The sequence below is a fragment of the Macaca thibetana genome, chromosome 12 (genome assembly GCF_024542745.1).
Source record: "Macaca thibetana thibetana isolate TM-01 chromosome 12, ASM2454274v1, whole genome shotgun sequence".
In the NCBI taxonomy this organism is placed as follows: domain Eukaryota; kingdom Metazoa; phylum Chordata; class Mammalia; order Primates; family Cercopithecidae; genus Macaca; species Macaca thibetana.
This window is the reverse complement of record NC_065589.1, coordinates 71,000,265-71,027,850: the sequence shown is the minus strand read 5'-3', so window position 1 is coordinate 71,027,850 and position 27,586 is coordinate 71,000,265. Positions and strand designations below refer to the sequence as shown.

Here is a 27,586-nt window from a genome sequence, read left to right as displayed (position 1 = left end):
GCATGGAAGAAAAATCACAGTAATAGGAAGTATAACCTTCCTCGGTGAAGTGCTAACCCCTTCACTGAGATCCATGTGGCAGTAGCAGCAACATCATCTCATTAAAAACAGTAGGCTCAGCGTTCTACATGGATAACAGCACCTAAGTGAGTGTAAGCCAAGCCCTAACAGAATGGTAATGAGGAGCATGGACCACAGAGAAGCAACTGCTCAGTAGATGAGACAAATCCTTCTTTGCCTTAAACATACTAAAGAACATTGCAGGGGGAGGCCGAGACGGGCGGATCACGAGGTCAGGAGATCGAGACCATCCTGGCTAACCCGGTGAAACCTCATCTCTACTAAAAAATACAAAAAACTAGCCAGGCGAGGCGGCAGGCGCCTGTAGTCCCAGCTACTCGGGAGGCTGAGGCAGGAGAATGGTGTGAACCCGGGAGGCGGAGCTTGCAGTGAGCTGAGATCTGGCCACTGCACTCCAGCCTGGGCGATAGAGCGAGACTCCGTCTCAAAAAAAAAAAAAAAAGAACATTGCAGGGAGAGTGGGATGCTTCGTCATATGGAATTCTATATGGCTATGAAGTTCTACTCTATCTCCAAGACACTATATGTGCCTTCTTATTATTGATATCTGTAAGCAGGAAATATGAAGGGAACATAATCATCTAAAATGATTAAGTAACAATGCACATATGAGGATTCTTAATTGTGTGGTAAATTTATGCGAGAGAGGTTTAGACAAAGAAAAAAATCAATTTAAGCTGGATGGTAAACAAAAGGTTTCATGGAAACAATAACTCACCACTTCTTTAATTCAGCATTTTTCTGTATTCCTTCCAGGTCTTATTATTGTACCCTTCTTCCTTCATTCATACCCTCAGTCCTAACACTTATCTCAATGCCTGCTGTTAATCATGTAGGTATTAATTAAATGGTTTATTGATCATTCCTAGCCAGTTTCTCTACCAATAGCCAATTAGTCGCCTTATCTTTCCTAAGTGAAGGACGTCACTATTGCCCTTGTTGCTTGAGTCAGAAAGCTGAGTATCAGACTCTCCCTTGTTCCTCACATTCAAATAGCCACCCAGTCCCGCATTTTCCATTCCCTTCAGTACTTTTAAAATCTGTTCTCTTGGCCAGGCATGGTGGCTCATGCATGTAATCCCAGCACTTTGGGAGGCCAAGGCGGGTGGATTGCCTGAGCTCAGGATTCAAAACCAGCCTGGGCAACATGGTGAAACCCCTTCTCTACTAAAAATACAAAAAATTAGTTGGGTGTGGTGGCAGGCACCTGTAATCCCAGCTACTTGGGAGGCTGAGGCAGGAGAATTGCTTGAACCTGGGAGGCGGATGTTTTAGTGAGCTGAGATCGTGCCAGTGCATTCCAGCCTAGGTGACACAGCAAGACTGTCTCAAACAAACAAACAAACAAACAAACTCTTCTTTTAATTATAATAGCCTTTATTGTGCCTTCTAATTCCTCTCTGTTTCCAGTTCTCCATTTTCTGCCTCCTGTCACTACCCTCAAATCCATTCTCCACAGTGCTACCAAGTGTTTGATCTAAAATAGAAATTTAATTTTGTCACTTGCCCATCCTTCACTGGCTCTCTACTGACTTCAATATAAAATCCAAACTTGGCCGGGCACGGTGGCTCACGCCTGTAATCCTAGCACTTTGGGAGGCCGAAGCGGGCGGATCACCTGAGGTCGAGAGTTCACGACCAGCCTGACCAATATGGAGAAACCCTGTCTATACTAAAAATACAAAATTAGTCGGGCATGGTGGTGCATGCCTGTAATCCCAGCTACTTGGGGGGCTTGAATTGCTTGAACCTAGGAGGTGGAGTTTGTGGTGAGCTGAGATCGCGCCATTGCACTCCAGCCTGGCAACAAGAGTGAAACTCAGTCTCAAGAAAAAAAAAAAAATCCAAACCCTTCTGTATGGTGAAGAGTGGGGGTTTCCTAATCTGGCCCCTTCTTCTTACTTATATCTTACTACTCCTGTACTTGTTCCTTTAGTCATAAGAATGTGAAGCTTTTGTGCTATTTCCTTTGCTAGGAATATTTTACTCTACATCTACTCCAATTGAGATACAGCTTAAGACGCTCCTCCTCCAGGCCGGGTGTGGTGGCTCATGCCTGTAATCCCAGCACTTTGGGAGGCCGAGGTGGGAGGATCACTAGGTCAGGAGATCGAGACCATCCTGGCTAACACGGTGAAACCCCATCTCAAAAAAAAAAATACAAAAATGAGCCTGGGCGACACAGCAAGACTCATCTCAAAAAGAAAAAAATAAAATAAATAAATAAAAGAAGCTCCTCCTCCAGAAAACAATTCCTAGCCCCCTTTTCCCATTTAGGGTAGCCTCCCTCTGGGCACTAACTGTATCCTATGCATAGTATCACACTTTGTTGTTGTTGTTTTTTGAGATGGAGTTTTGCTCTTGTTGCCTAGGCTGGAGTGCAATGGCACCATCTTGGCTCACTGCAACCTCTGCCTCCCAGGTTCAAGCGATTCTCCTGCCTCAGCCTCCCAACTAGCTGAGATTATAGGCATGTGCCACCACACCCAGGTAATTTTGTATTTTTAGTAGAGACAGGGTTTCTCCATGTTGGTCAGGCTGGTCTTGAACTCCTGACCTCAGGTGATCCACCCACCTCGGCCTCCCAAAGTGCTGGGATTACAGGCGTGAGCCACCGCACCTGGCCTTATAATTACCTCTTTTCTTATTATCATTTCCACTGGTGGCTTTCAAACTACTTTACTAACCCACACCTATATATTAAAAAAAAAAAAATCTTTTTTTTTTACAACTCCAGTACATACCAAAATAAAAATTTCACAGAGCAGTACTGAACCTTAAAACATGCAACACACTCTGATATTTACTATTCCACACTATATTTCTTTATTCCTAATTTTGGTTTCAACACACTAAATTGATATGCATGACCCTTTAGTGAGCCAAATTTACAGTTTAAAAATATTGCAATAGAATGTGAACTCACGTAGATTCTACAGCATGGTAGATGCTCAATGTAGGAATTGAAGAAAAAGATAAATATCTGTGTATCCCTAGCAATTAGTGCAAGGTAAGGTACAAAGCAGTGGTTAATAAAAATGTTTGAGAACAAAATAAACACAATTCTGGGATAGATCATCTCCATGAATCATATTCCCCCCCATCACTTTCCTTTTTAAGAATGAAGATTTCTTGGTCAAGCGCGGTGGCTCACACCTGTAATTCCAGCACTTTCGGAGGCCAAGGCGGGTTATTCACCTGAGGTCAGAAGTTCGAGACCAGCCTGGCCAACATGGCAAAACCCCGTCTCTACTAAAAATAACAAAAAAATTAGCTGGGTGTGGTGGCGCATGCCTGTAATCCCAGTGACTCAGGAGGCTGAGGCAGGAGAATCACTTGAACCCAGAAGGCGGAGGTTGCAGTGAGCTGAGATTGTGCCATCGCACTTCAACCTGGGCAACAAGAGCAAAACTCTGCCTCAAAATAAATAAATAAGTATTACAAGATATGAAGATGAAAATATAGACATGTAAAAACATATACAGAGACAGGCAAAACCAGAGAAAGAATAAAAATTGTTGTAAAGGGGATGATGAGATAGAGAGGCACGATTCTAAAAGCCAGCTGTTAGGTCTTCTTCCAAAAATGGCTTGATGTGGTAAAGTCACCAATGTCCAAGATATGGTCATCAGTTCTCTATGTCATAAATCATCTTGTAAATGGCCCAAATATCACTTAAGCTAAACAAATTAACAAGATACTGATGAATAACCAATATTTATAACCAATATTGGTTATAAATAACCAATAGCTAATATTTATAGAGTACTTACTTTGTTTCAGGCACTATTCTAATCACTTTCTATGAATCTATCCACAAACAACTCCGAAGTAGGGTAATTTCATATCATTATCTCCATTTCAAAGGTGAGGAGACTGAGACTGTGAGATTAAGCAGCTTTCCCAAGGTTATAAAACTAATAAATGGTAATAAAGTTATAAAAAGAATAATAATGCAAACGTAGTGAAAAGTCTCTCAGAAAGTAGAGCAACACGCCAAGAAAGAGAGGGAAAGGATTTAAATACAAAGAACGAATTCAGGTGGCCAATAATTGAATTCTAAGAGGTCTGGGGAAAATAGAAATTTAGCATGATAGAAAAGAAATTATCAAATAAACAACAGAGAACTTTTCATATCCAAAAGATGAGTATTCAAAGTGTTCTCTGTGTACCCAAAACAATGAATAAGGAAGCCTCCATACCAAGGCACATTTTGAAATATCAGAACGTTGGAGATAAAAAGAAAAAAAACGGCCCTCGGTGGCTCTAGCCTGTAATCCCAGCACTTTGGGAGGCCGAGACGGATCACGAGGTCAGGAGATCGAGACCATCCTGGCTAACACGGTGAAACCCCGTCTCTACTAAAAAAATACAAAAAACTAGCCGGGCGAGGTGGCGGGCGCCTGTAGTCCCAGCTACTCGGGAGGCTGAGGCAGGAGAATGGCGTGAACCCGGGAGGCGGAGCTTGCAGTGAGCTGAGATCCGGCCACTGCACTCCAGCTCGGGTGACAGAGCGAGACTCTGTCTCAAAAAAAAAAAAAAAAAAAAAAAAAAAAAAAAAAAACAGGAGGAGGTGAAAGCAGCCTCTCTCATTATCTCACGAAATAATCCACTGGAGAAATTTTTTTTTGAGACGGAGTCTTGCTCTGTCTCCCAGGCTGGAATGTAGTGGCGTGATCTTGGCTCACTGCAACCTCCGCCTCCCCGGTTCAAGTGATTTTCCTGCCTCAGTCTCCCAAGTAGCTGGGACTACCAGTGCGCGCCACCATGCCCAGCTAATTTTTCTATTTTTAGTAGAAACGGCATTTCACCATATTGGTCAGGCTGTTCTTCAACTCCTGACTTCATGATCCACCAGCCTCGGCCTCCCAAAGTGCTGGGATTACAGGCATGAGCCACCACGCCTGGCCTCCACTAGAGAAATTTTTGCCTGTTTCCCCACAACCTTGGGCTCACAGATTTTGAGGCCCTAGTGTCCAAGGAAGAAATGCTTCCACCGAGAAACACCATCATGGGTCAGAGGAATTGGAAACTGAAACTGCCCCCTGGAGATTTTGGCCTTCTCCAGCTGCAAAACTAGAAGCAGAAAAGGGTCACCACAGCCAAGGGGTGATTAATCCCCAATATCAAGGAGAAATTGGGTTGTTACTATAAATGAGGCAAGGATGACCATGTCTGAATCCCAACTGAGGCAAATCGTAGAGACAGCCAATTCAACAGAAGTCAGTCCATGGTGCACTCAGACCATTTGGAAATTTGGGTTTGGGATACTGTACTAAAGAATAAAACATAGTCAAGGTGCTTACGGAAATGAGGGGACACAGAATGAGGGGTGGAAAAAGGAAGTTATGATTATCAACTTAGGCCTTATAACCACCCACAGAAGTGGGGTTCAATAGCAGCTTCATTTTACATTATTCTTCATCCTTATTCCACCTGTACCTTATACGAAGAGCATTGGCATTGGCTAACATTTCAAATTTCATCATCCTCTGATGATATGATAGGTGTGGGACTATGTGTGTTTACTGTGTTAGCAACACTGATTGCCACACAAGGGATGATATGTGAATTTCTTACAGGCAAGTGACACCTGTAAGACATTGGGGCTTGAATTGCCTTTACAGTATTCCACCTAGGCCTACTGACAGGAGACCACAGCAGCAAGAAGCCAGAGTTTCCTTGTCAGGAAATTGGTATAATGTGGAGGCCCCTGTAGGCTCATTGAAGTAATTAAGAATGCATGCTATGCAAGAGGCAGTAAGAACACCGATGATCAATGTCAGCTGGAGAAGCAGAGATGACCAAGAGTGAATATAGTTAAGTAGCAAGATTCATTTCTTCTCTATTCCTACTTCTAACCCCTAACCTGGAGGAGTTAGCCTTGAAAAAAAAACAAAAAACAAAAAACAAAGAAATATCCTAGAACCAGACACCATCCCCCACCTGCCCCCAACCCCCCAATCTTAAGGAGCTTAGAAAGGGAGAATGCATAAAAAATTAACCATGATCTATTACACATTTCAGGTCCGTATGGCTACATGTCTGGCCCAGCAATGGGGAAGTTTTAAAACTAGTCCAAGTTTAAAACTCTGAAGTTTTAAACTAGTCCATGCTAGACTTTGAATAACTTAAAAGACCAGGAAGCTGGCCGGGCATGGTGGCTCATGCCTGTAATCCCAGCATTTTGGGAGGCCGAGGTGGGTGGATCATCTGAGGTCAGGAGTTTGAGACCAGCCTGGCCAACATGGTGAAACCCCATCTCTATTAAAAATACAAAAATCAGCCAGGTGTGGTGGCATGTGCCTGTAGTCCCAGCTATTCAGGAGGCAGAGGCAGGAGAATCACTTGAACCTGGGAGGTGGAGGTTGCAGTGAGCTGAGATTGTGCCACTGCATTTCAGCCTGGGTGACAGAGTGAGCCTCCATCTCAAAAAAAAAAAAAAAAAAAAGACCGGAAAACTATGGAATCTGCCTGGGGGGAAAGGATATTCAACACAGTACTGAGGAAGCAGTGACTTGAGAAAAAACATTTTATGTTTGAATCTCCACCAAGTTCAGATTCCTCAGTAATCTGGTCACATAAAAGTATGAGTTGAAAATAGTTTATTATATAATGTTAAGTGAATGAATCAGAACTTGAAATTGTATGTATGTGATAGGTACAATTGTATAAATAATCTGAATATATTAAAGTCTGGAGCAGATACTTGAATTTTCTCTAAATCACAATTTTGCATAGGGTCAGCAATGATCACATATCTAATCAAACGTACTATAATACTTCTTTGTGCTATTTATTTGTTTAAGATGTAAAATAGGTTTATTTAGCATGATTGCTTTTCACAAACCTATGTTAGATGACGGATACTTGGCTACCCTCTGTGGACCTATAAATTGCAGGGGTTTTTTTGTGGGGGCTGGTTATTGTTTTTCAAAGATTAACACGATAGTCTTTCAAAGAAGCAGACTAAACAGAGCATGATCCCTCAGTTCCTCCCTTTTCCATTAAAAATTGAGTATTTTGCTTGACTTTTCCCATTATCTGCAATCATTCCAGTTTGCAGGGAGTCCATACATATAATTGTTAATATTGCAGATATTTCAGAGAACATGTCTTTGAGCCTTCCAGTGAAGATTCCTTTGGCCCACCTGATGTGAAATCATCTATCCTAACCTATTCTATCTCACTCCAATTTCTATAACATCATTGGTAATATTTGTATGAGGACTCTAATTTATGAAGTCTTCCTCCCACACTGAAACATTTTAGGGCCCTGGAGCAAGGTAAGAATCTCCTGGAACTATTTGTGGTACACTGATCTCATATGTAGGAGTGCCTTAACCTCAAGACTGGCACAAAAAAAGATTAAATGTTCATGGTTATCATTTTTTTAAAAAATCTCAACCTTATATGACCACAATGAAAAATACATATGAACTAAACAGCATAAAAATAATGAGGTTTACCAAAGAATGACCCTTTCAAATCACAGCTATTGTTCTTATCTGTCACATGATTTAGATAATTATTTTTCTACCTTGAATAAATGGATGTGTTGTGTAATATACTAACTATACAACACAATTTTCATTTGTGGTTAGACATGTATTCATATATAATTAAACCTTATAGTAGTAAATAAAATTGTCATTTGGTATTTAAACATATAATCTATTTCATTTAACAAAAAGCAAAGCAAAACCTAAGGAAATTAAGCCATACTGATACTATTTGAATTAATTGGATATTTGTCATCTCCCTGCTGCAGTCCTGTATTTACTCAAAAGAACAATATGAACTTCAAAATATGAGAATAAAATAATTTTGAAGTTCACATGCAAAACAAAAAATAGCAAAAATCTTTACCAAATGAAAGAAACATACAATTTAGCTCAGCAGGACTTCTACACATCCAAGGACAATGTAGGTGTGCAGCCACAATTTTTTGAAAAAGTAAATTTCTTGGTCGGGCACGGTGGCTCACACCTGTAATCCTAGCACTTTGGGAGGTCGAGGCAGGTGGAGGTCAGGAGTTCAAGACCAGCCTGGCCAAGATGGTGAAACTCCGTCTCTACTAAAATTACAAAAATTAGCTGGGCGTAGTGGCAGGTGCCTGTAATCCTCACTACTCGGAAGGCTGAGGAAGCAGAATTGCTCGAACCCAGGAGGTGGAGGTTGCAGTGAGCTGAGATGGCACCACTGCACTCCAGCCTGGGCGACAGAGCAAGACTCTGTCTCAAAAAAAAAAAAAAAAAGAAAGAAAATTTATTTTTGGGGCCGGGCGCAGTGGCTCAAGCCTGTAATCCCAGCACTTTGGGAGGCCGAGACGGGCGGATCACGAGGTCAGGAGATCGAGACCATCCTGGCTAACACAATGAAACCCCGTCTCTACTAAAAATACAAAAAAAAAAAAATTAGCCGGGCGTGGTGGCGGCGCCTGTAGTCCCAGCTACTCGGGAGGCTGAGGCAGGAGAATGGCGGGAACCCGGGAGGCGGAGCTTGCAGTGAGCCGAGATCGCGCCACTGCACTCCAGCCTGGGCGACAGAGCGAGACTCGGCCTCAAAAAAAAAAAAAAAAAAAAAAAAGAAAATTTATTTTTGGTCTTTCTTATGATCCTTTCTCAACAAAGCTGGCATAAAACAAAATGTTATAGGCTGGGCGCAGTGGCTCACGCCTGTAATCCCAGCACTTTGGGAGGCTGAGGCGGGCAGATCACTTGAGGTCAGGAGCTCGAGACCAGTCTGGCCAACATGGCGAAACCCCGTCTCTACTATAAATACAAAAATTAGCCGGGTATGGTGGCAGGTGCCTGTAATCCCAGCTACTCAAGAGGCTGAGGCACGAGAATCACTTGAACCTGGGAGGCAGAGGTTGCACTGAGCCAAGATCGTGCCACCACACTCCAGCCGGGGCAATAGAGTGAGACTCAGTCTCAAAAAAAAAAAAAAAGTTATAATTATCTGTTAATATTTTAAAAGATTTTAGAAACCTTTTGAAATGTTATTTTTTTAAATGAAAAATTTCATTTCTCCAAGTATTCAGAATATTACATGTTTTTTAAAATGTTACATTCAGATTTTTAGATAAGATTCAGTTAATGAGAATATAACCCAGCATCTCAGGGTAAACAAATAATTCCATTTATATAGGGATTGTCCTTAAGGATCAGGCAGGGAAGGAAGGGGATAAAGAAACCTGAGAGGGGGCCTAAGAAGAGAGGATATGGGCAAACTTAAATAATGTCTTCAATAGAACAATTAATCTGAATAAAAATCTTTAGTAAATGTTAGTTAAAAGAATTTGCTCTCACTTCAAGTGAGAACTCAGGGATGAAGATAACATAGATCCAGCCTTGTAGGGTATAAGGAACATGGCTGTGCTTTGGTCAAGGAGGGGCCAAGGTAAACATCCAGAGTGACTCAGAGAGTTTAGAGCGTATAACTCCACCTGTTATCACAGCCATGTAGCCATAACGTGGGAAGGCCATCACTTGGCTCTATACCACATTGTCTGTAAAAGGTAAAAATGCCCTACTGACACTGTACAGGCAGGCTCGCACCCAGAGAAATAGAGCAAGTCAAAGCTATCCATCTTACAGATGGACAGGAGGGAGCCAGGACATAGCTAGACTTGCTTGTGCTCAGAGAGAGAAAGAATTAAGCTGCTGACCCTGAAGGCAAGGGAGAGACAGCCAGCCTGCGCAGTTGTGCGTGGGAGCCACAGGCTCAAGCAGCCCAGACAGAGCAGACAGTATAAGAGAGCTGCTGAATAAAGCTGTATTTCACCTACCTACAGCCCCCCGAGTGTTCTTTCACCTATTTGCCATTCATCCTGTAACTGACCAAGGGGTTCACCTTGCCCGCTGCCTAGACAGAGCCAATTCATCAAGACAGGGAAATTGCAATTGAGAAAGAGTAATTCACGCAGAGCTGGTTGTGTGGAAGACCAGAGTTTTATTATTACTATTATTACTGTTATTTGAGATGGAGTCTCACTGTGTCACCTAGGCTGGAGTGCAGTGGCACAATCTCAGCTCACTGCAAGCTCTGCCTCTCGGGCTCACGCCATTCTCCTGCCTCAGCCTCTCGAGTAGCTGGGACTACAGGCGCCCGCCACCACGCCCAGCTAATTTTTTGTGTTTTTAGTAGAGATGGGGTTTCACCGTGTTAGCCAGGATAGTCTTGATCTCCTGACCTCGTGATCTGCCCGCCTGGGCCTCCCAAAGTCCTGGGATTATAGGTGTGAGCCACCACGCCAGCCAGGAGTTTTATTATTACTCAAATCAGTTTCCCTGAGCATTCGGGGAGCAGAGTTTTTAAGGATAACTTGGTGGGTTGGGGGAAGCCAGTGAGCCAGAAGTGCTGATTGATCAGAGATGAAATCATAGGGAGTCAGAGCTGTCAGTCAGTTCCTGGGTGGGGACCACAAAATCAGATGGGCCAGTTTATTGATCTGGGTGGGGCCAGCTGATCCATCAAGTGCAGGGTCTGCAAAATATCTCAAGCACTGATCTTAAAAGCAGTTTACGGAGGGTCAGAATCTTGTAGCCTCCAGCTGCACGACTCCTAAACCATAATTTCTAATCTTGTGGCTAATGTTAGTCCTACTAAGGCAATCTAGTCCCCAAGCAAAGAGGAGGTCTGCTTTGCGAAAGGGCTGTTACTGTCTTTGCTTAAACTATAAACTAGAAATCTCTCCCAAAGTTAGTTCAGCCTACGCCCAGGAATGAACAAGGACAGCTTGGAGGTTAAAAGCAAAATGGAGTAAATTAAGTTAAATCTCTTTCACCATCTCAGTCATAATTTTGCAAAGGTGGTTTTAATCTACCTGCTCTCCAGACCTCAGCATGGGCTGGAACCTGACCCTGAGCCTAACAGAGAAGTTATCAATAAGGAGCAAATAAGCTTAAGAGTAGAGAAGGTGATGATTCATCATTATCCCCAGAAGGACAGATCAGAAAGTTGAGGCAGTTCTTCTGTGATAAGCAGGCCTACCTTGGTGAATGAACGTAGCAGGCCCTCAAAACAGCAAGCCTCAGTGAAGCCTGCTGGAGAGAAGTGAGAGAATATAAAAGTCTTACTCAGGGTGAAATGTGGGACTGCTGCATGGTACAGCAGCGTGTTCCTGTTTGTTGTAGGAAACCCAGGGAGAAGAGGAGGAAGGATATAATATTCACTGTATCAATTTCCCATACCTCTCCTTGACTCCATAAATGTATTCCAAACAGGACTCTGGATCTGGGAAGATGACAGTTTACGTTTAGTGTTTGAGTGTTCGGGTGCTTAATTGATTGAAGGGTAGAGAGAAGGAAGGTAAGCTCCTGATGGGGAATAGCTAGACTTTCTTTGTTGTTTTTTTTTTTTTCTTTTTGAGACGGAGTCTCGCTCTGCCACCCAGGCTGGAGTGCACTGGCGCGATCTCGGCTCACTGCAAGCTCTGCCTCCCGGGTTCACGCCATTCTCCTGCTAATTTTTTTTGTATTTTAATAGAGACGGGGTTTCACAGTGTTAGCCAGGATGGTCTCTATCTCCTGACCTCGTGATCCCCCCGTCTTGGCCGACCAAAGTGCTGGTATTACAGGTGTGAGCCACCACGCCCGGCCAATAGCTAGACTTTTTTAGAGCTTGGTAAGAAAGTTAGAATCTAATCTGAGTTAAAATTGTCTAGGGAAATCCAGAGCTACTGGTGGGCTTATCTCCAAGAATACTCCCATGTCCCAGGAAATTGTCTCTTTAGAGCTATTGTACCAGGGATACAATTTACTGTGGCAAAAGATCACCTCTTGGAAATTGTGTTGCTTACTCACCCTCGGCCACAGCTAGTCCCTGGTGACATTTCAGAGAGAAAGGCCTGTGTTACACACGTGTTGGTAGTAACGGGTTAAATGTGGATGAGGCAGTTTTTAGTTCCTGATTCTAATCACATGCTTAAGGATGTTTTTTAAAGCAAAGAAACTTAGCAGTTTTCAATCCCAAGAGCCATGAAATACTTGAACAAAAGTGAAAGCTTAGTTATTTGGGAGGAAAATTATATTCTTGGTATTACTACATAGTCATTTAACCAACATTTAATAGGTGTCAACCATATGTCAGACACACAGTGACTTTCTCTGCAAAGTAAAGGCAGCAAATTGGCCCTTTCTACAACATGAACGGAGAAGAAAAAAAGTAGAAAACCAGAACCAATTTGAGAGACTTGGGCCATAATATCAGCTTATCAGTTTCTTACTGAGTAACCTCAAGCAAGAGTGTGAAATTAAGTCAGGGACCTTCACGGGTGCACAAGTGATCTACTGGGATATAAAGTATTAAAAATGCAGCTAGGCACAGTGGCTCATGCCTGTAATCTCAGCATTTTGGGAGGCCGAGGCAGGCGGATCACTTGTGGTCAGAAGTCTGAGACCAGCCTGGCCAACATGGTGAAATCCTGTCTCTACTAAAAATAAAAAAGTTAGCTGGGGCCGGGCACGGTGGCTCATGCTTGTAATCCTAGCACTTTGGGAGGCTGAGCTGGGCTGATCACTTGAGGTCAAGAGTCCAACCAACTGGCCAACATGGTGAAACCCAATCTCTACTAAAAGTACAAAAAATTAGCTGGGCATGGTGGCACGTGCCTATAGTCCCAGCTACTCGGGAGGCTGAGGCAGGAGAATTGCTTGAGCCCGGGAGGTGGAGATTGCAGTGAGCCAAGATCGTGCCAGTGCACTCCAGCCTGGGCAAAAGATCAAGACTCTGTGTCACACACACACACACACACAAAAAGCCGGGCATGGTGGTACGTGCCTAAAATCCCAGCTACTCAGGAGGCGGAAGGCTGAGGTGGGCCGATCCCTTGGACCTAGGAGGCAGAGGTTGTAGTGCGCTGAAATCATGCCTCTACACTCCAGTCTGGGCAACAGAGTGAGACTCCATCTCAAAAAAAAAAAAAAAAAAAAGTATTAAAAGTGAATATTTACAATCTTTTTTGTCTAAAAAATAATTAATGGTAATATTTAATATGTGAATTAACAGTAGTAAAAAACATAAATTTTTAAGGAGCTATGACCAGAAGTTGTTATACATATGTGTGCCAAATAAAAATGTATCATAATGACTAGATTATCTGATTTCTAAAGCCACTTGGCTCTAAAATTCCTGATTCTGTATTATTCAACTGCCTCAGTTTCTCTTAAACTATATTAAAAAATAAAATCCTGTCTCTACTAACATTGACTTCCTCACATAAAACAAAATTTAATTTTGAAAAGATTTAAAAAAGCAAACCTTTTATTCTTTAAATGCATCCTATCCCTATCGACTCACCCTTCTTACCTGATAAAGCAGGTTCTCTTTGTGTCATATGGTGCCAGTCAGTATGACTCATTCTTCCTCTTAATTCATTCAACAGATCGGCAAAGGGACTGGCCCTGTGTTTATGCGATTAATGAAGTTAACCTTAAAGTCTGGATTCCCCTAGAAAATTTTTGAAAACAATCTCTTTAATTTTCACTAACCTGCACAGTGGTTGATTTAGCTTGTTGACTTCATATAGTCCCTCAAAATTCTAATTTGTAAAGAGAATTAGAGAAAACACTACCATAAAACTACACTTTATTTTTATTCTTTTAAGGTTTATGAACTAAACACTGAACTAGCACCATTATGTAGTTGGTATAAACCTTTTTACTTTGTGTGTCCACATCATGGGAAGTTAAAACTCCTGCTGTACATAGCGATATAGGTAAATAGGTTACAAAGGAGTTGACTGAAAAACAACCCATTAAAATGACAGATTTCACAACAAGGTGAATATATTCTTAATATTACTGAACTATAAACTTAAAAATAGTTAACATGGTAATTTTTATGTTATGTGTTTTTTTACATTAAAATAAAGTCAATGGCCTGGTGCAGTGGCTCACACCTGTAATCCCAGCACTTTAGGAGGCCAAGGTGGGTGGATCACCTGAGGTCAGGAGTTCGAGACCAGCCTAACCAACATGAAGAAACCCCATATCTACTAAAAATACAAAATTAGCTAGGTGTGGTGGCGCATGCCTGTAATCCCAGCTGTTCAGGAGGCTGACACAGAAGAATCGCTTGAACCCAGGAGGCAAAGATTGCGGTGAGTTGAGATTGTGCCATTGAACTCCAGCCTAGGCAACAAGAGAGAAACCTCATTTTAAAAAAACAAAAAACAAAAAAACATATTGACTAGGCCGGGCATGGTGGCTCATGTCTATAACCTTAGCACTTTGAGGTGCCAAGGCGGCCAGATCACTAGAGGTCAGGAGTTGGAGACCAGCCTGGCCAACATGGTGAAACCCCGTCTCTACTGAAAATATAAAAATTAGCTGAGTGGTGGGCACCTGTAGTCCCAGCTACTCAGGAGGCTGAGAGGCAGGAGAATCGCTTGAACCTGGGAGGCAGAGGTTGTGGTATGCGGAGATTACCACTGCACTTCAGCCTAGGCAACAGAGCGAGACTATCTCAAAAAAAAAAAAAAAAAAAAAAAAAAAAAAGGGAGGAGGGGCGCAGGGAGGGATCGGGTGTGATGGCTCACGCCTGTAATCCCAGCACTTTGGGAGGCTGAGGCGGCCAGATCACTAGGTCAGGAGATCAAGACCATCATGGCTAACATGGTGAAACCCCGTCTACCAAAAAACCAAAAAAAACCAAAAAAAAACCACACACAGTACAAAAATTAGCCAGAAGCCGGGCGCGGTGGCTCACGCCTGTAATCCCAGCACTTTGGGAGGCCGAGGTGGGCGGATCACAAGGTCAGGAGATCGAGACCACGGTGAAACCCCGTCTCTACTAAAAATACAAAAAATTAGCCGGGCGCGGTTGTGGGCGCCTGTAGTCCCAGCTACTCGGGAGGCTGAGGCAGGAGAATGGCGTGAACCCGGGAGGCGGAGCTTGCAGTGAGCCGAGATCGCGCCACTGCACTCCAGCCTGGGCGACAGAGCGAGACTCCATCTCAAAAAAAAAAAAAAAAAAAAAAAAATTAGCCAGGCATGGTGGCACACGCCTGTAGTCCCAGCTACTTGGGAGGCTGAGGCAGGAGAATGGCTTGAGCCTGGGAGGCGGAGGTTGCAGTGAGCCAAGATCGTGCCACTGCACTCCAGCCTGGGCGACAGAGCCAGACTCCGTCTCAAAAAAAAAAAAAAAAAAAAAAATTGACTAAAATAATAAGTCAGTTTAAAATGCATATTTATAGTCATTTTTTTTTTTGAGATGGAGTCTCGCTCTGTCGCCCAGGCTGGAGTGCAGTGGCCGGACCTCAGCTCACTGGAAGCTCCGCTTCCCGGGTTCACGCCGTTCTCCTGCCTCAGCCTCCCGAGTAGCTGGGACTACAGGTGCCCGCCACCACACCCGGCTAGTTTTTTGTATTTTTTTAGTAGAGACGGGGTTTCACCATGTTAGCGAGGATGGTTTCGATCTCCTGACCTCGTGATCCACCCATCTCGGCCTCCCAAAGTGCTGGGATTACAGGCTTGAGTCATCGCGCCCGGCCTATAGTCATAATTCTTTTTACCACCTTTCAGTATTATTTCTTTTGTATCTAAGTAATATTGATAAAGTGTTCTTCATCCTCCCCTCACCCTGAAGCTCTTCTACTACATCAGGAAACAGCAGCAAAAACAATGAAAAGTAATGGCCATTTTTGTTGGCTAAAACTGGAAAAGAATTAATACTTAAGGCCGCGCATGGTGGCTCATGCCTGTAATCCCAGCACTTTGAGAGGCCAAGACAGGTGGATCACCTGAGGTCAGGAGCTCAAGACCAGTCTGACCAACATGGTGAAACCCCATCTCTACTAAAAATACAAAAATTAGCTGGGTGTGGTGGAGCATGCCTGTAATCCCAACTACTTGGGAGGCTGAGGCAGAAGAATTGCTTGAACTCAGGAGGCAGAGGTTGCAGTCAGCCAACACTGCACCACTGCACTCCAGCCTGGACAACAAGAGTGAAATGCCATCTCAAAAAAAAAAGAAATAATACTTAAAATAGCATTTTAATGATAGAATGTATAATATCACAGTTATTATTGTATTACCTACCCAAAGTAGACAAATACATAATTAGTGCCATTTTAATAAATTAGTTTCCAAAAGTAAAGCAGGTATCACTGCACAGTCATTTTGAAAACAGGTATAATAGTTATAATGCTCATTATTTTGGCTAATCTTTGCTTGTAAATAATGACAAAATGCAAAATGGAAAATATTAGTTTTCAACTAATTGTTCCTAGTTTTGATTAAATGGCTTCCCTTAGAGTCTGTGTACCATATGTCGAATGTAGAGAAGAGGGTAGGGAATTAGCAACCATGTCTAAAAACCTCCAAAAAGATGGATAAGTTTCTTTCTTTTTTTTTTTTAAGACGGAATTTTGCTCTAGTTGCCCAGGCTGGAGTACAATGGTGCAATCTTGGCTCACCGCAACCTCCGCCTCCTGGGTTCAAGTGATTCTCCTGCCTCAGCCTCCCAAGTAGCTGGGATTACAGGCATGCACTACCACGCCTGGCTAATTCTGTATTTTTCTTAGAGATGGGATTTCTCTATGTTGGTCAGGCTGGTCTCAAACTCCGGACCTCAGGTGATCTGCCCACCTCGGTCTCCCAAAGTGCTGGGATTATAGGTGTGAGCCACTACGCCCAGTCAGATGGATAAGTTTCTAACTGTGAAAGAAACCATTACATCATCATTAAAAGAGACAAATGGTATTAAAGAAGAAAGAAAACTCATTAGTCTGGGTGCAGTGGCTCACGCCTATAATCCTAGCACTTTGGGAGGCCAAGGAGGTAGATCACTTGAGGTCAGGAGTTCGAGACCAGCCTGGCCAACATGGTAAAACCCCACCTCTACTAAAAATACAAAAATTAGCTGGGCTTGGTGGTGGGTGTTCACTGTAGTCCCAGCTGCTCGGGAGTCTAAGGCAGGAGAATTGCTTGAACCTAGGAGGCAGAGGTTGCAGTAAGCTGAGATCACGCCACTGCACTCCAGCCTGGGCAGACTCTGTCTCCAAAACAAAAACAAAAACAAAAAACCTCATTAATCCCCATATCTAAATTCCCCCTAAAGGCAACTATAGTTAAGTTTGTGAGGGATGCTTTCAGATGTTTTCTGTTTATATAAAATACATTTTTATACAAACAAAATAACATATATTTTATAATTTATTTTTTAACTTATTGTATCGGAGATAGAATATATTAGCTAGCCCCTTGTGCTAGTTTAGGCTATTTTCAATTTGCCAGTGAAAATAATACAGCATTGAACATCTTTGTTTTAGTGTATCTTTCCATTTCTGTGAAATAGTTTTGCAGTACAAATGTGGAACTGTTGTTGCCTCAAAGGATATACAAATTGAAAATTTTGTTACATTTGTAAAAATTTGTTAAAATTTCTAAATTGCCCCTCAAAAGTTACTAATTTATACACCTATGGGTAGCGTATTAGAGTTAGAAAATAAAAACTGTTGGTAATTTTTGTGTATTTAAGATATTCCTCTTATAGTAGTTTTCAACATGAGCTGGTCCATTTTTCTTTTCTTTTTTTTTTTTTTCTTGAGACAGACTTGCTCTGTCGCCCGGGCTGGAGTACAATGGCGTGATCTCGGCTCACTGCAACCTCCGTCTCCCGGGCTCAAGCAATTCTCCTGCCTCAGCCTCCTGAGTAGCTGGAATTGCCATCACACCTGGTTAATTTTTGTATTTTCAGTAGAGACAGGGTTTCACCATGTTGGCCAGGCTGGTCTTGAACTCCTGACTTGATGTGATTTGCCTGCCTTGGCCTCCCAAAGTGCTAGGATCACAGATGTGAGCCACCACACCCAGCCTATTTTCTTTCTTGTATCCCATTTGGAAGTCATGTAGTCATGTAGGATAATGGTTTCTGGATAATTGCTTTGGGAACTGAAACTCATAACTTTACCCTCATTAGCACTATAAGCTAAAAAAATGAGCTAACTACTGTTACTTGTCTGTGTTAAGGTATGTATTTTGAAATGAAGACACATTACATACATGCATTTTTCTTTTAGGTCTTAGATTTCCTGCATCAATTTTCTGATGACCATTTTTTTTTTTTTCTTTTTGAGACGGAGTCTGTCTCCCAGGCTGGAGTGCAGTAGCACAATCTTGGCTCACTGCAAGCTCTGCCTCCCAGGTTCATGCCATTCTCCTGCCTTAGCCTCCTGAGTAGCTGGGACTACAGGCACCTGCCACCACGCCCAGCTAATTTTTTGTGTTTTTAGTAGAGACGAGGTTTCACCGTGTTAGCCAGGATGGTCTCAATCTCCTGACTTTGTGATCCGCCTGCCTCTGCCTCCCAAAGTGCTGGGATTACAGGCGTGAGCGACTGCACCTGGCCTGATGACCATATTTTTTACGCCAAATTTTAAACTATTCTGGAGGTTTCAAAGCAAGATAGTGAAATTTATCAGTCCATGTGAACTTGAGCCTGTACCAACACATGGTTGCTGCTTCATACCTAATAGTGTAATATGGCCCTTTTCTCTGAAGAAAATGCCTTTGCCAAATCTCCCTTACTACAATAAATGTTATCATAGTAATACCACTTCATACCTACATAGAGTTTTAGAGTTTACAAAGCTCGTTCACAAATATTCCGTTTGGTTACAACAACCCAGTGTGGTGACTGGGCAGTACTATTATCTCCACTTAATAGATGGAACAAGGTTGAACAAGCATGAAGTAGTAGAACTGGGACTAGTAGAGCACTAAATTTCCCACAAGATATGTTGTCTCTTCCATATATATGAGGACAGCATATTCCTTTTGTAGAAATTTTATTTATTCCATGATTGTAATAGTCACTTTCTTAAATTCCCTTTAGAACAAAGTAAAATATAAGTTAAAAAAAAAAAAAAAAAAAAAAAAGAAATCCCTACAAAAAAAGAGAATGTTTTTTCCTTTTGGATAATTTTACCACTACCTTTCCAAAATAAGTCATTCTTTTATCTTCTAGGTAAACTGTACCAAAACATCTATTCTGTAACATTAAAAAAATATATGTGAGGATGGACGTGGTGGTTCACGCCTATTATCCCAGGATTCTGGGAGGCCAAGCTAAGAGGATTGCTTGAGGCCAGGAGTTTGGGACCAGCCTGAGCAACATACTGAGATTCCATTTCTATCAAAAAACAAAAAAATTAGCTGTGCACAGTGGCACACATTTGTAGTCCTGGCTATTTGGGAAGCTGAGAGGCAGGAGGATCTTTTGAGCCCAGCAGTTGGAGGCTGGAGGCTGTAGTGAGCTATGATTGCATCATGGCAATCCAGCCTGGGTGAGAGTGAGACCCTATCTGAAAAAAAAAAAAGTGAACCTCTAATACGAGGACAATATAAAACCTCAATTTTGCAAGCAGATCACATTAAATGCTAGTCACACAATGTATCAGTAAGTTTCATCATATTTTTTCCCTACAACCATAATATCACAGGACTAATAATCTGTGATATACCACAGTTAAAATGTAATTCTTCTTGATTTCTTACTTATAAAGAACATAATTGCTTTTGATCAGCAATTGATCCATAGATACGGTGATTTCAGAAAGAAATGATGAGTCTTGCCGTTTTGAAAAGAAAAGATTTTTTTTTTTTTTTTTTTTTTTTTGAGATGGAGTCTCGCTCTCTTGTGCAGGCTGGAGTGCAGTGGCGCTATCTCAGCTCACTCCAACCTCTGCCTCCTGGGTTCAAGTGATTCTCCTGCCTCAGCCTCCCAAGTAGCTGAGATTACAGGCGCATGCCACCAAGTCTGGTTAATTTATTGTACTTTTTAGTAGAGACAGGGTTTTACCATGTTGGCCAGGCTGGTCTTGAACTCCTGACCTCAGGTGATCTGCCTGCCTTGGCCTCCCAAAGTGCTAGGATTACAGGTGTGAGCCAACGTGCCTGGCCAAAAATGATTATTAAAGAAAAAGATTGTTTTCCTTTTTTGATCTATAATGTCATTAGTCCCATTGATTTCAGTTTTCTGTCTTAACATTATGACTGTAATTTCTTGTGTATCATTAGGTTTCAAGAAAAAGGATCTGGCCAGGCGCGGTGGCTCACACCTGTAATCCCAGCACTTTTGGAGGCCAAGACAGGCAGATCATCTGAGGTCAGGAGTTTGAGATCAGCCTAACCAACATGGAGAAACCCCATCTCTACAAAAAGACAAAATTGCCAGGCGTGGTGGCGCCTGCCTGTAATCCAAGCGACTCAGGAGGCTGAGGCAGGAGAATCGCGTGAACACGGGAGGCGGAAGTTGTGGGGAGCCGAGATTGTGCCATTGCACTCCAGCCTGGGCAACAAGAGCGAAATTCCATCTCAAAGAAAAAAGAAAAAGTAAAAAAGAAAGAAAGAAAAAGGATCTGGGCATTCTCAGTACCTTTTCTGATCTTTATCTTCGGGAAAGCCATCTCTGTATCGTTCAGCAAATAAATACTGGGCTGAGTATCTGATGAACTGCACTCTGCATAGGTTGCATTCTGAGAGAGAACTTGGGCAGTTTATCTTTTCTGGGATTTGGTTTCCTTATCTCTAAAATGAGAAGGCGTGTTACTTCTAGACCATCATCCCAAGGGTCCATTTTAGCTTTAGCATGCATCAGTGTAAAACCTGTTAACAAATATTTGTTGAGACAAGGAATTCTGGTGTATAGCCAACATTGTGGGAATATTTGTGGATACCTAAACAGTGCTTTATCCTCTGGGCAAAACAGTTCCAACAGCTACTAAATACTAACAAGGCCTACGGCTAAAATCAGGTAGCACCTTGTGATGTAATTCAAACCACTAGAACATGTGGCATGCAAGACTACATCAGGCCACTTAGGTATTTATTAGTTAACAATTTATTTATTTATTTATTTATTTTTGAGACGGAGTCTCACTGTCTCCCAGGCTGGAGTGTAGTAGCGCAATTTCGGCTCACTGCAACTTCTGCCTCCAGGGTTCGAGCGATTCTCCTGCCTCAGCCTCCCGTGTAGCTGGGATTACAGGCGCCCGCCACCATGCTTGGCTAATTTTTGTATTTTTAGTAGAGACGGGGTTTCACTATGTTGGCTACGCTGGTCTCGAACTCCTGACCTCAGGCAATCTACCTGCCTCGGCCTCCCAAAGTGTTGGGATTACAAGCGTGAGCCACCACGCCTGGCCTAGGTAACGATTTTTCCGCGTTAAATGATTGCCTACTAACCTGAAGAGTGAAAGCAGAGTACCTAAATATCATACTGTATACGTTAAAAACAGGGGAGAAAGGAAAAAAGATGTTAAAGTTTACAGCAAAATGAGAAACAAAGGAGGAAAATAAGTGAAAACTTCTTCCGAAACTGAGGCTCAACCTCTACATTTTACCCTAGGTAAAATCTTACCTAGGGTAAAATTGCCCACAGGTCTCAAGTGTTTGGATGCACTGTCCAGGCCAAGAGGAAAGATTTTCAGCCAGTCTCCAAAACATCTCAGGGACGGGTAAGGAAAACAGGCGTAAACTGTCTGTATTGATCAAATCAACCCCAGAGAAACTTTCCTAGGGCCGGAGAGCATCTCAACCGCGAAGGTTCATTTGCGGCCTCCTTCCCCACTTCAGGCCTGCAAAGCGGCCGACAGCATTCGCACTGGCTAGGCAATTCGCACAGCTAACGGCCCATGCAGACTTCTCCGCGTTAGCCCCGCCTCCTGAGGCGCTTCCGCCGCCGGGCTCCTGGACACGCCTCCTTTAATTGGCTAACATCACGCTGGGAGTGGGCGGGGACAATGTGTCAGACTGTGCGGTCACTTCCGGCCCGGGAGCGCGCGGGTTGATTCGTCCTTCCTCAGCCGCGGGTGCTCGTAGCTCGGAAATGGCGGGTAAGTTCCCGGGAAAAGTTTACCAAGGGGAGGAGGCGGCCAGATCTGGGATAGAACGCTGAGACGGTGGTGGCAATGCCCGCCTGGAACTTTCGGGCTGTAGCCTGGGTTCCAGAAGGCCTGCTTGGGACCGGAAGCGCGGAACTCTCAGCCCAGCAGCTCCCTGTTGGCCGCGGTCCGCGCCCCCGCCCCCAGCTGCTTGGGGTTCTGCGCCTTTTGCGAGCACCCCGGCCCCTACCGAGGGCCGAAGAGGCCGGGGGAAAGCGTCAAGATTTGAGCTTGTAAAATGCCACATGCCTTGGGGCCTGTTTCTCTTCTCATTCCTTTTGTCCACTGCTGCTTGCTTCAGATCTTGTACATCTGGTCCTGTTCCCGCCAGATGATTTTAATGCTCAGATCTCCTCCTCTTCCAGGTCTCCGTCTACCTTCCAATACAGTCAACTTCTGAGCTAGCGCATTGCTGACTTGCCCTGCTCTAGCGCTCCCACTTGGATCTCGACTGACTTCATAATCGTCTCCTTAATCTCTCACACTTTAGTATTCCGAGGATCGTATTTAGATGCCTTTTGAGAAAGACTTTGTTCCTGAACTCCTCCCTTCTCTTTTAGGGTTGGACTACTATAATACAATTCTCTTGAGTACATTCTAGCGTCCCTTCAACTTACAACATTTAATAATGTATAATTGCTATTACTTTGTACGTGTATTAAGGCTGTTTTGGTGTGATTATTTTTTTCGATTACTTATCTTTTGAAGTTATGGACAGTTTCTTTTTCCTGAGACAGGGTCTCTCTCTCTGTCGCCCAGTCTGGAGTGCAACAATCATAGTTCCCGGCAGCCTCCAACTCCTTCTACGCTCAAGCTATCCTCTTGCCTCAGCCTCCCGAGTAGCTAGGACTACAGGCATGCACCACAACATTCGGCTAAAAAAAACACTTTTTAAAAACCTTTTAGAGACGGGGTCTGGCTGTATTGCGTCAGGCTGGTCTGGAACTCTTGGCCTCAAGCCATCCTCTCGCCTCTGCTTCTCACAGTGTTAGAATTACAGGATTGGGCCACTTCGCTGGCCTCTGTTGCTTTTATCATCTCTTTACAGGGCATTCCTCGTAGTCTCCATTTTTATGGATATGTGGGATGGATGAGCTGTTGTGTGAGCTCTAGAGATGTTCAAAGAAGGACTTTTCTACCAGATAGAAATTGTAGGATCTTGGCCGGGCGTGGTGGCTCACGCCTGTAATCCCAGCACTTTGGGAGGCCGAGGTGGGCGGATCACAAGGTCAGGAGATCGAGACCATGGTGAAACCCCGTCTCTACTAAAAATAGAAAAAATTAGCCGGGCGTAGGGGCGGGCGCCTGTAGTCCCAGCTGCTCGGGAGGCTGAGGCAGGAGAATGGCGTGGGCCCGGGAGGCGGAGCTTGCAGTGAGCCGAGATTGCGCCACTGCACTCCAGCCTGGGCGACAGAGCGAGACTCCGTCTCAAAAAAAAAAAAAAGAAATTGTAGGATCTTGAAGTACAACAGAAGAGGGAGGACATACGTTAAGAATTACATCTAAATTCGAATTTGGGGCCCATCATTTAGTAGTTGGATGCCCTTCAACTCAACCTCTTTCTAAGCCTGAACTTCTGAATATAAAGTGGAGTTGATATAATACCTACTTACAGAATTGTGCGGATTAAGCTAATATATGATTTCGCAGGTTAAATTTTGTTGCTTACATTCCTCGAAGTAAATTCTGTAATCTTAGTTCTGTAGATTAGGGTCAGCGGGATTAAGTAATGTACTCTAGTTCACTGAGCTCACTAGCTCAGTAAGTGTGTGAAATAGTCAGAATCCAGAAATTCTGACTCCAAACTATTAATCTATACTGCTTCAAGTCTCCCATTTTCTGTGTGTGTGTTTTAACCCCTTATTGAAGTTCATAGCACATCTAGCACATCATTGTACCCATTTTTACTTTTTGCTTATGGCTTTTTTCTGCCTGAAATTTTACTAATTTTTTTTTTTTCGGAGACTCTGAGTCTTGCTCTGTCACCAGACTGGAGTACAGTGGTGCGATCTCCTCAACCTTTGCCTTCCAGATTCAAGCAATTCTTCTGCCTCAGCCTCTGGAGTAGCTGGGACTACAGGCGCGCACCACCACGTCCAGCTAATTTTTGTATTTTTAGTGGAGATGGGGTTTCACCATGTTGGCAAGGATGATCTCCATCTCGACCTCGTGATCCCCCTGCCTTGGCCTCCCAAAGTGCTGAAATTACAGGCGTGAGCCACCGCGCCCGGCCCATTTTTACTAATCTTTATATTCATTTTGTCAGGAGATTTGTTACCTTGAAAGTTTCTTTTGATAGTGATATCTTCTAGTGTTATTTATTATATATATTATTGAGTAACCACTTTGTAGTAAAACTACTTTATTGTGCCAGTAGCTCACAGTTTATGACTTTAGGCACACATGATTTTTAAATATTTAATACAGTGGAAAGATGTTTTCTTTGTGCCCCTGTTCCTCTTCCTTCTTTCTTACCTAGGGTAACTGTGGTTACCAGATATTTGTGTATTCTTCTTGAGACATTCCATGCATTATCATTTTCTTATCTGAAGCACTCTGGTAGACTTTTTCCAATACTTAAAATGAAATTCTGTCATAATTATCAGAGGACATTCTCATTTTGCTTTTTACATCTTATAATGAAAAAGACGACTTAGATATAAATCTTAGCAGATTATTTGTATTAGTAAATGTTCAGAAATGTTAGTAATCTATCATGTTAATTTTCAGGTTTATTCATTTATATTAAGTATGCCTAGTTTATAAACTTGTATCTCAAAAGTGATTTCTTTTTCTGTTTTGTAATGAGGCACCTTTTTTTTTTTTTTTTTGAGACGGAATCTTGCTCTGTCGCCCAGGCTAGAGGGCAGTGGCGTGATCTCAGCTCACTGCAGCCTCTGCCTCCCGGGTTCAAGAGATTCTCCTGCCTCAGCCTCCCAAGTAGCTGGGATCACAGGCACCTGCCACCGTGCCTGGCTAATTTTTGTATTTTTGGTAGAGACGGGTTTCACTATCTTGGCCAGGCTGACCATGAACTCCTGACCTCATGATCCACCCGTCTCGGCCTCCCGAAGTGCTGGTATTACAGGTGTGAGCCACCGTGCCCGGCTGGCATTCTTAATACATTTATTTAAGAGTATGTGGAGAATGACTTGTGCTTTTATGATCTGTCAGCATGTTTTAAATCGTACCCCTATTCCACTTCTAATAACCCTATTGTAAGTTGGACGATTTAAATCACTTCCAATTAAACGTTTTAAAAACCTTTTCTCTTAGGATTTGGTGCTATGGAGAAATTTTTGGTAGAATATAAGAGTGCAGTGGAGAAGAAACTGGCAGAGTACAAATGTAACACCAACACAGCAATTGAACTAAAATTAGGTATGTATGCCATTTCTAAGTAATATTATGTACATACTGTGTGTGTATATATAATCTTTCATTTTAAATTTGAAGTAAAATTTTATGTAAGAGCAGTTATTTATGCAAATGTATAGTTTTCTGCATTTATTGAACATACTCAGATTTTATTCAGTCTTGATTTATGTCATGGAAGGGGTAGACGTTTGAAAGGTGACAGAATTTTATGTAAAAAGGAAAGACGGTGGGGCAAAAAGTAGTAAGTATGTATAGTTTCAGCTTCTTAAAAATATTTTTAACGTTTTTGCCTGTAAGAATAATAAACAATAGCAAACATTGGTGAGGATGTAGGAAAAAACACTTGTATATTGCTGGTGGGAATGTAAAGTGATACAACTACTTGGGAAAACAGTTTGGCTCTTTTCTTTGTCTTTTTTATTTTCTTTCCTTCCTTCTCTTCTTTCCTTTCCTCCCCTCCCCCCCTTTTTTTCTTTCTCTCTCTCTTTTTTAAAGAGACAGGGTCTCACTCTATCACCCAGGCTGTAGTGCCATGGCATGGTCATAGCTCACTGCCACCTCCAACCCCTGGCATCAGGCAATCCTTCTCCCTCAGTCTGCCAAGTAGCTGGGAGACCATAGGTGTGCACCACCCAAGCCTGGCTAACTTATATAAATTTTTTTTTTTTTTTTTTTTTTTTTTTGAGATGGAGTTTCGCTCTTGTTGCTCAGGCTGGAGTGCAGTGGTGCAATCCCAGCTCACCGCAACCTCCACCTCCTGGGTTCTAGTGATTTTCCTGCCTCAGCCTTCCAAGTAGCTGGGATTACTGGCATGCACCACCATGCCCGGCTAATTTTTTGTATTTTTAGTAGAGACAGGGTTTCTTCATGTTGGTCAGGCTGATCTCGAACTCCCAACCTCTGGTGATCCGTCCACCTCGGCCTCCCAAAGTGCTGGGATTACAGGCATGAGCCACCACTTATAAATTTTTTCATAGAGATGGACCTTACGTTTCTGTGTGTCCAGGCTGATCTTGAACTCTTGGCTTCAAGCAGTCCCCTGGCTTGGCCTCCCAAAGTGTTGAGATTATAGCTGTGAGCCACAGCACCCCTCCTGGTTTGACAGTTTCTTAAGAAGTTAAACATAGATGAATTATATGACCCAGGAGTTGTACTGCCAGGTATCTGTCTACGGTAGAGAAATGAAAATGTAGTTCACGCAAAAACTTGTACATGAATGTTCATAGCCGCATTATTCACAATAGCCAAAAAATGTAAAAAACCTAGATATATATCAGCTGGTAAATGGATATAGTATAGCTATACTACGGAATAGTATTTGACAACAAGAAGGAATGAAATTCTGATACCTATTGCAATGAACCTTAAAAAGATTGTGCTAAGTGAAAGAAACTAAACAAAAACACTATATATTAAGTAATTCTGTTTGTATGAAATGTTCAGAAAAGACAAATCCATAGAGACAGAAAGTAGTGGTTGCCTGGGGCTAGAGGTAGGAGCACAGAGTAACTACAAATGGGCCTGACGTTTCTTTTGGGAATGATGGAAATGTTTGAAAGTTAGATTGTGGCACAGCTCTAAATTTGCTAAAATTTTACACTTAGAACAAGTGAAAAATAATATATGCTCATGTTTCCTGGTTGCATTACTTTCTATGCCTGAATTTCCTCATTGTTAATAGTACTTCACAGTAGTTACAAAGATTAAATATGGAGTTAAATGCCAGTAAAGTGTTTAAACTCCTTGACATATAGAAAATACTTGATAAGGGCTGAGCAGAGTGACGACGTGGTTGCTGGGATCTCTGTATTTTTTACATATCCCCTCATTTTGTGATTACTTCATTCTTTGATACCTTGATTACCTTGGAACATCCTGTCATCTGTTATCTCTGTCCCAGCCTTGGAATCAGCCATTTCTCCAAGGATCCCTAGTTTCTTTTAGTAGGAAATGTCATTTTATTTTATTTTAGAGAGAGAGTCTCACTCAGTCGCCGAGGTGGAGTGCAGTGGTGCGATCTTGGCTCACTGTAACCTCTGCCTCCCGGATTCAAGTAATTCTTGTGCCTTAGCCTCTCTAGTAGCTGGGATTATAGGCATGTGCTTACCAGGCCCAGGTAATTTTTTTGTGTTTTTAGTAGAGATGAGGTTTCGCCATGTTGGTTGTCTCAAACTGACCAAGTGATCCGCCTGCATCGGTCTCCCAGAGTGCTGGAATTACAGGCGTGAGCCACTG

General features: G+C 42.7%; 2 protein-coding genes across 4 annotated transcripts in view; one reads left to right on the top strand and one right to left on the bottom strand.

The window, feature by feature from the left end:
• SLC25A12 (solute carrier family 25 member 12) overlaps positions 1–27,586 on the bottom strand; it is a 671,031-nt gene that overhangs the window by 123,722 nt on the left and 519,723 nt on the right. The gene's annotated exons all lie outside the window — the stretch shown is intronic.
• The window catches only part of HAT1 (histone acetyltransferase 1), a 68,518-nt gene continuing 62,755 nt past the window's right edge, over positions 21,824–27,586 (top strand). The window contains exons 1-2 of one of the 3 annotated variants that reach the window (XM_050751351.1): positions 21,824–21,925; positions 25,250–25,354. In XM_050751351.1, the coding sequence (XP_050607308.1) occupies positions 21,919–21,925; positions 25,250–25,354 (112 nt within the window). In that variant the 5' untranslated portion in view covers positions 21,824–21,918. Of the gene's footprint in view, positions 21,926–22,111; positions 22,339–22,388; positions 22,535–25,249; positions 25,355–27,586 lie in introns of those variants that run through there. The other 2 variants (XM_050751350.1, XM_050751352.1) reach the window with 2 other exon arrangements.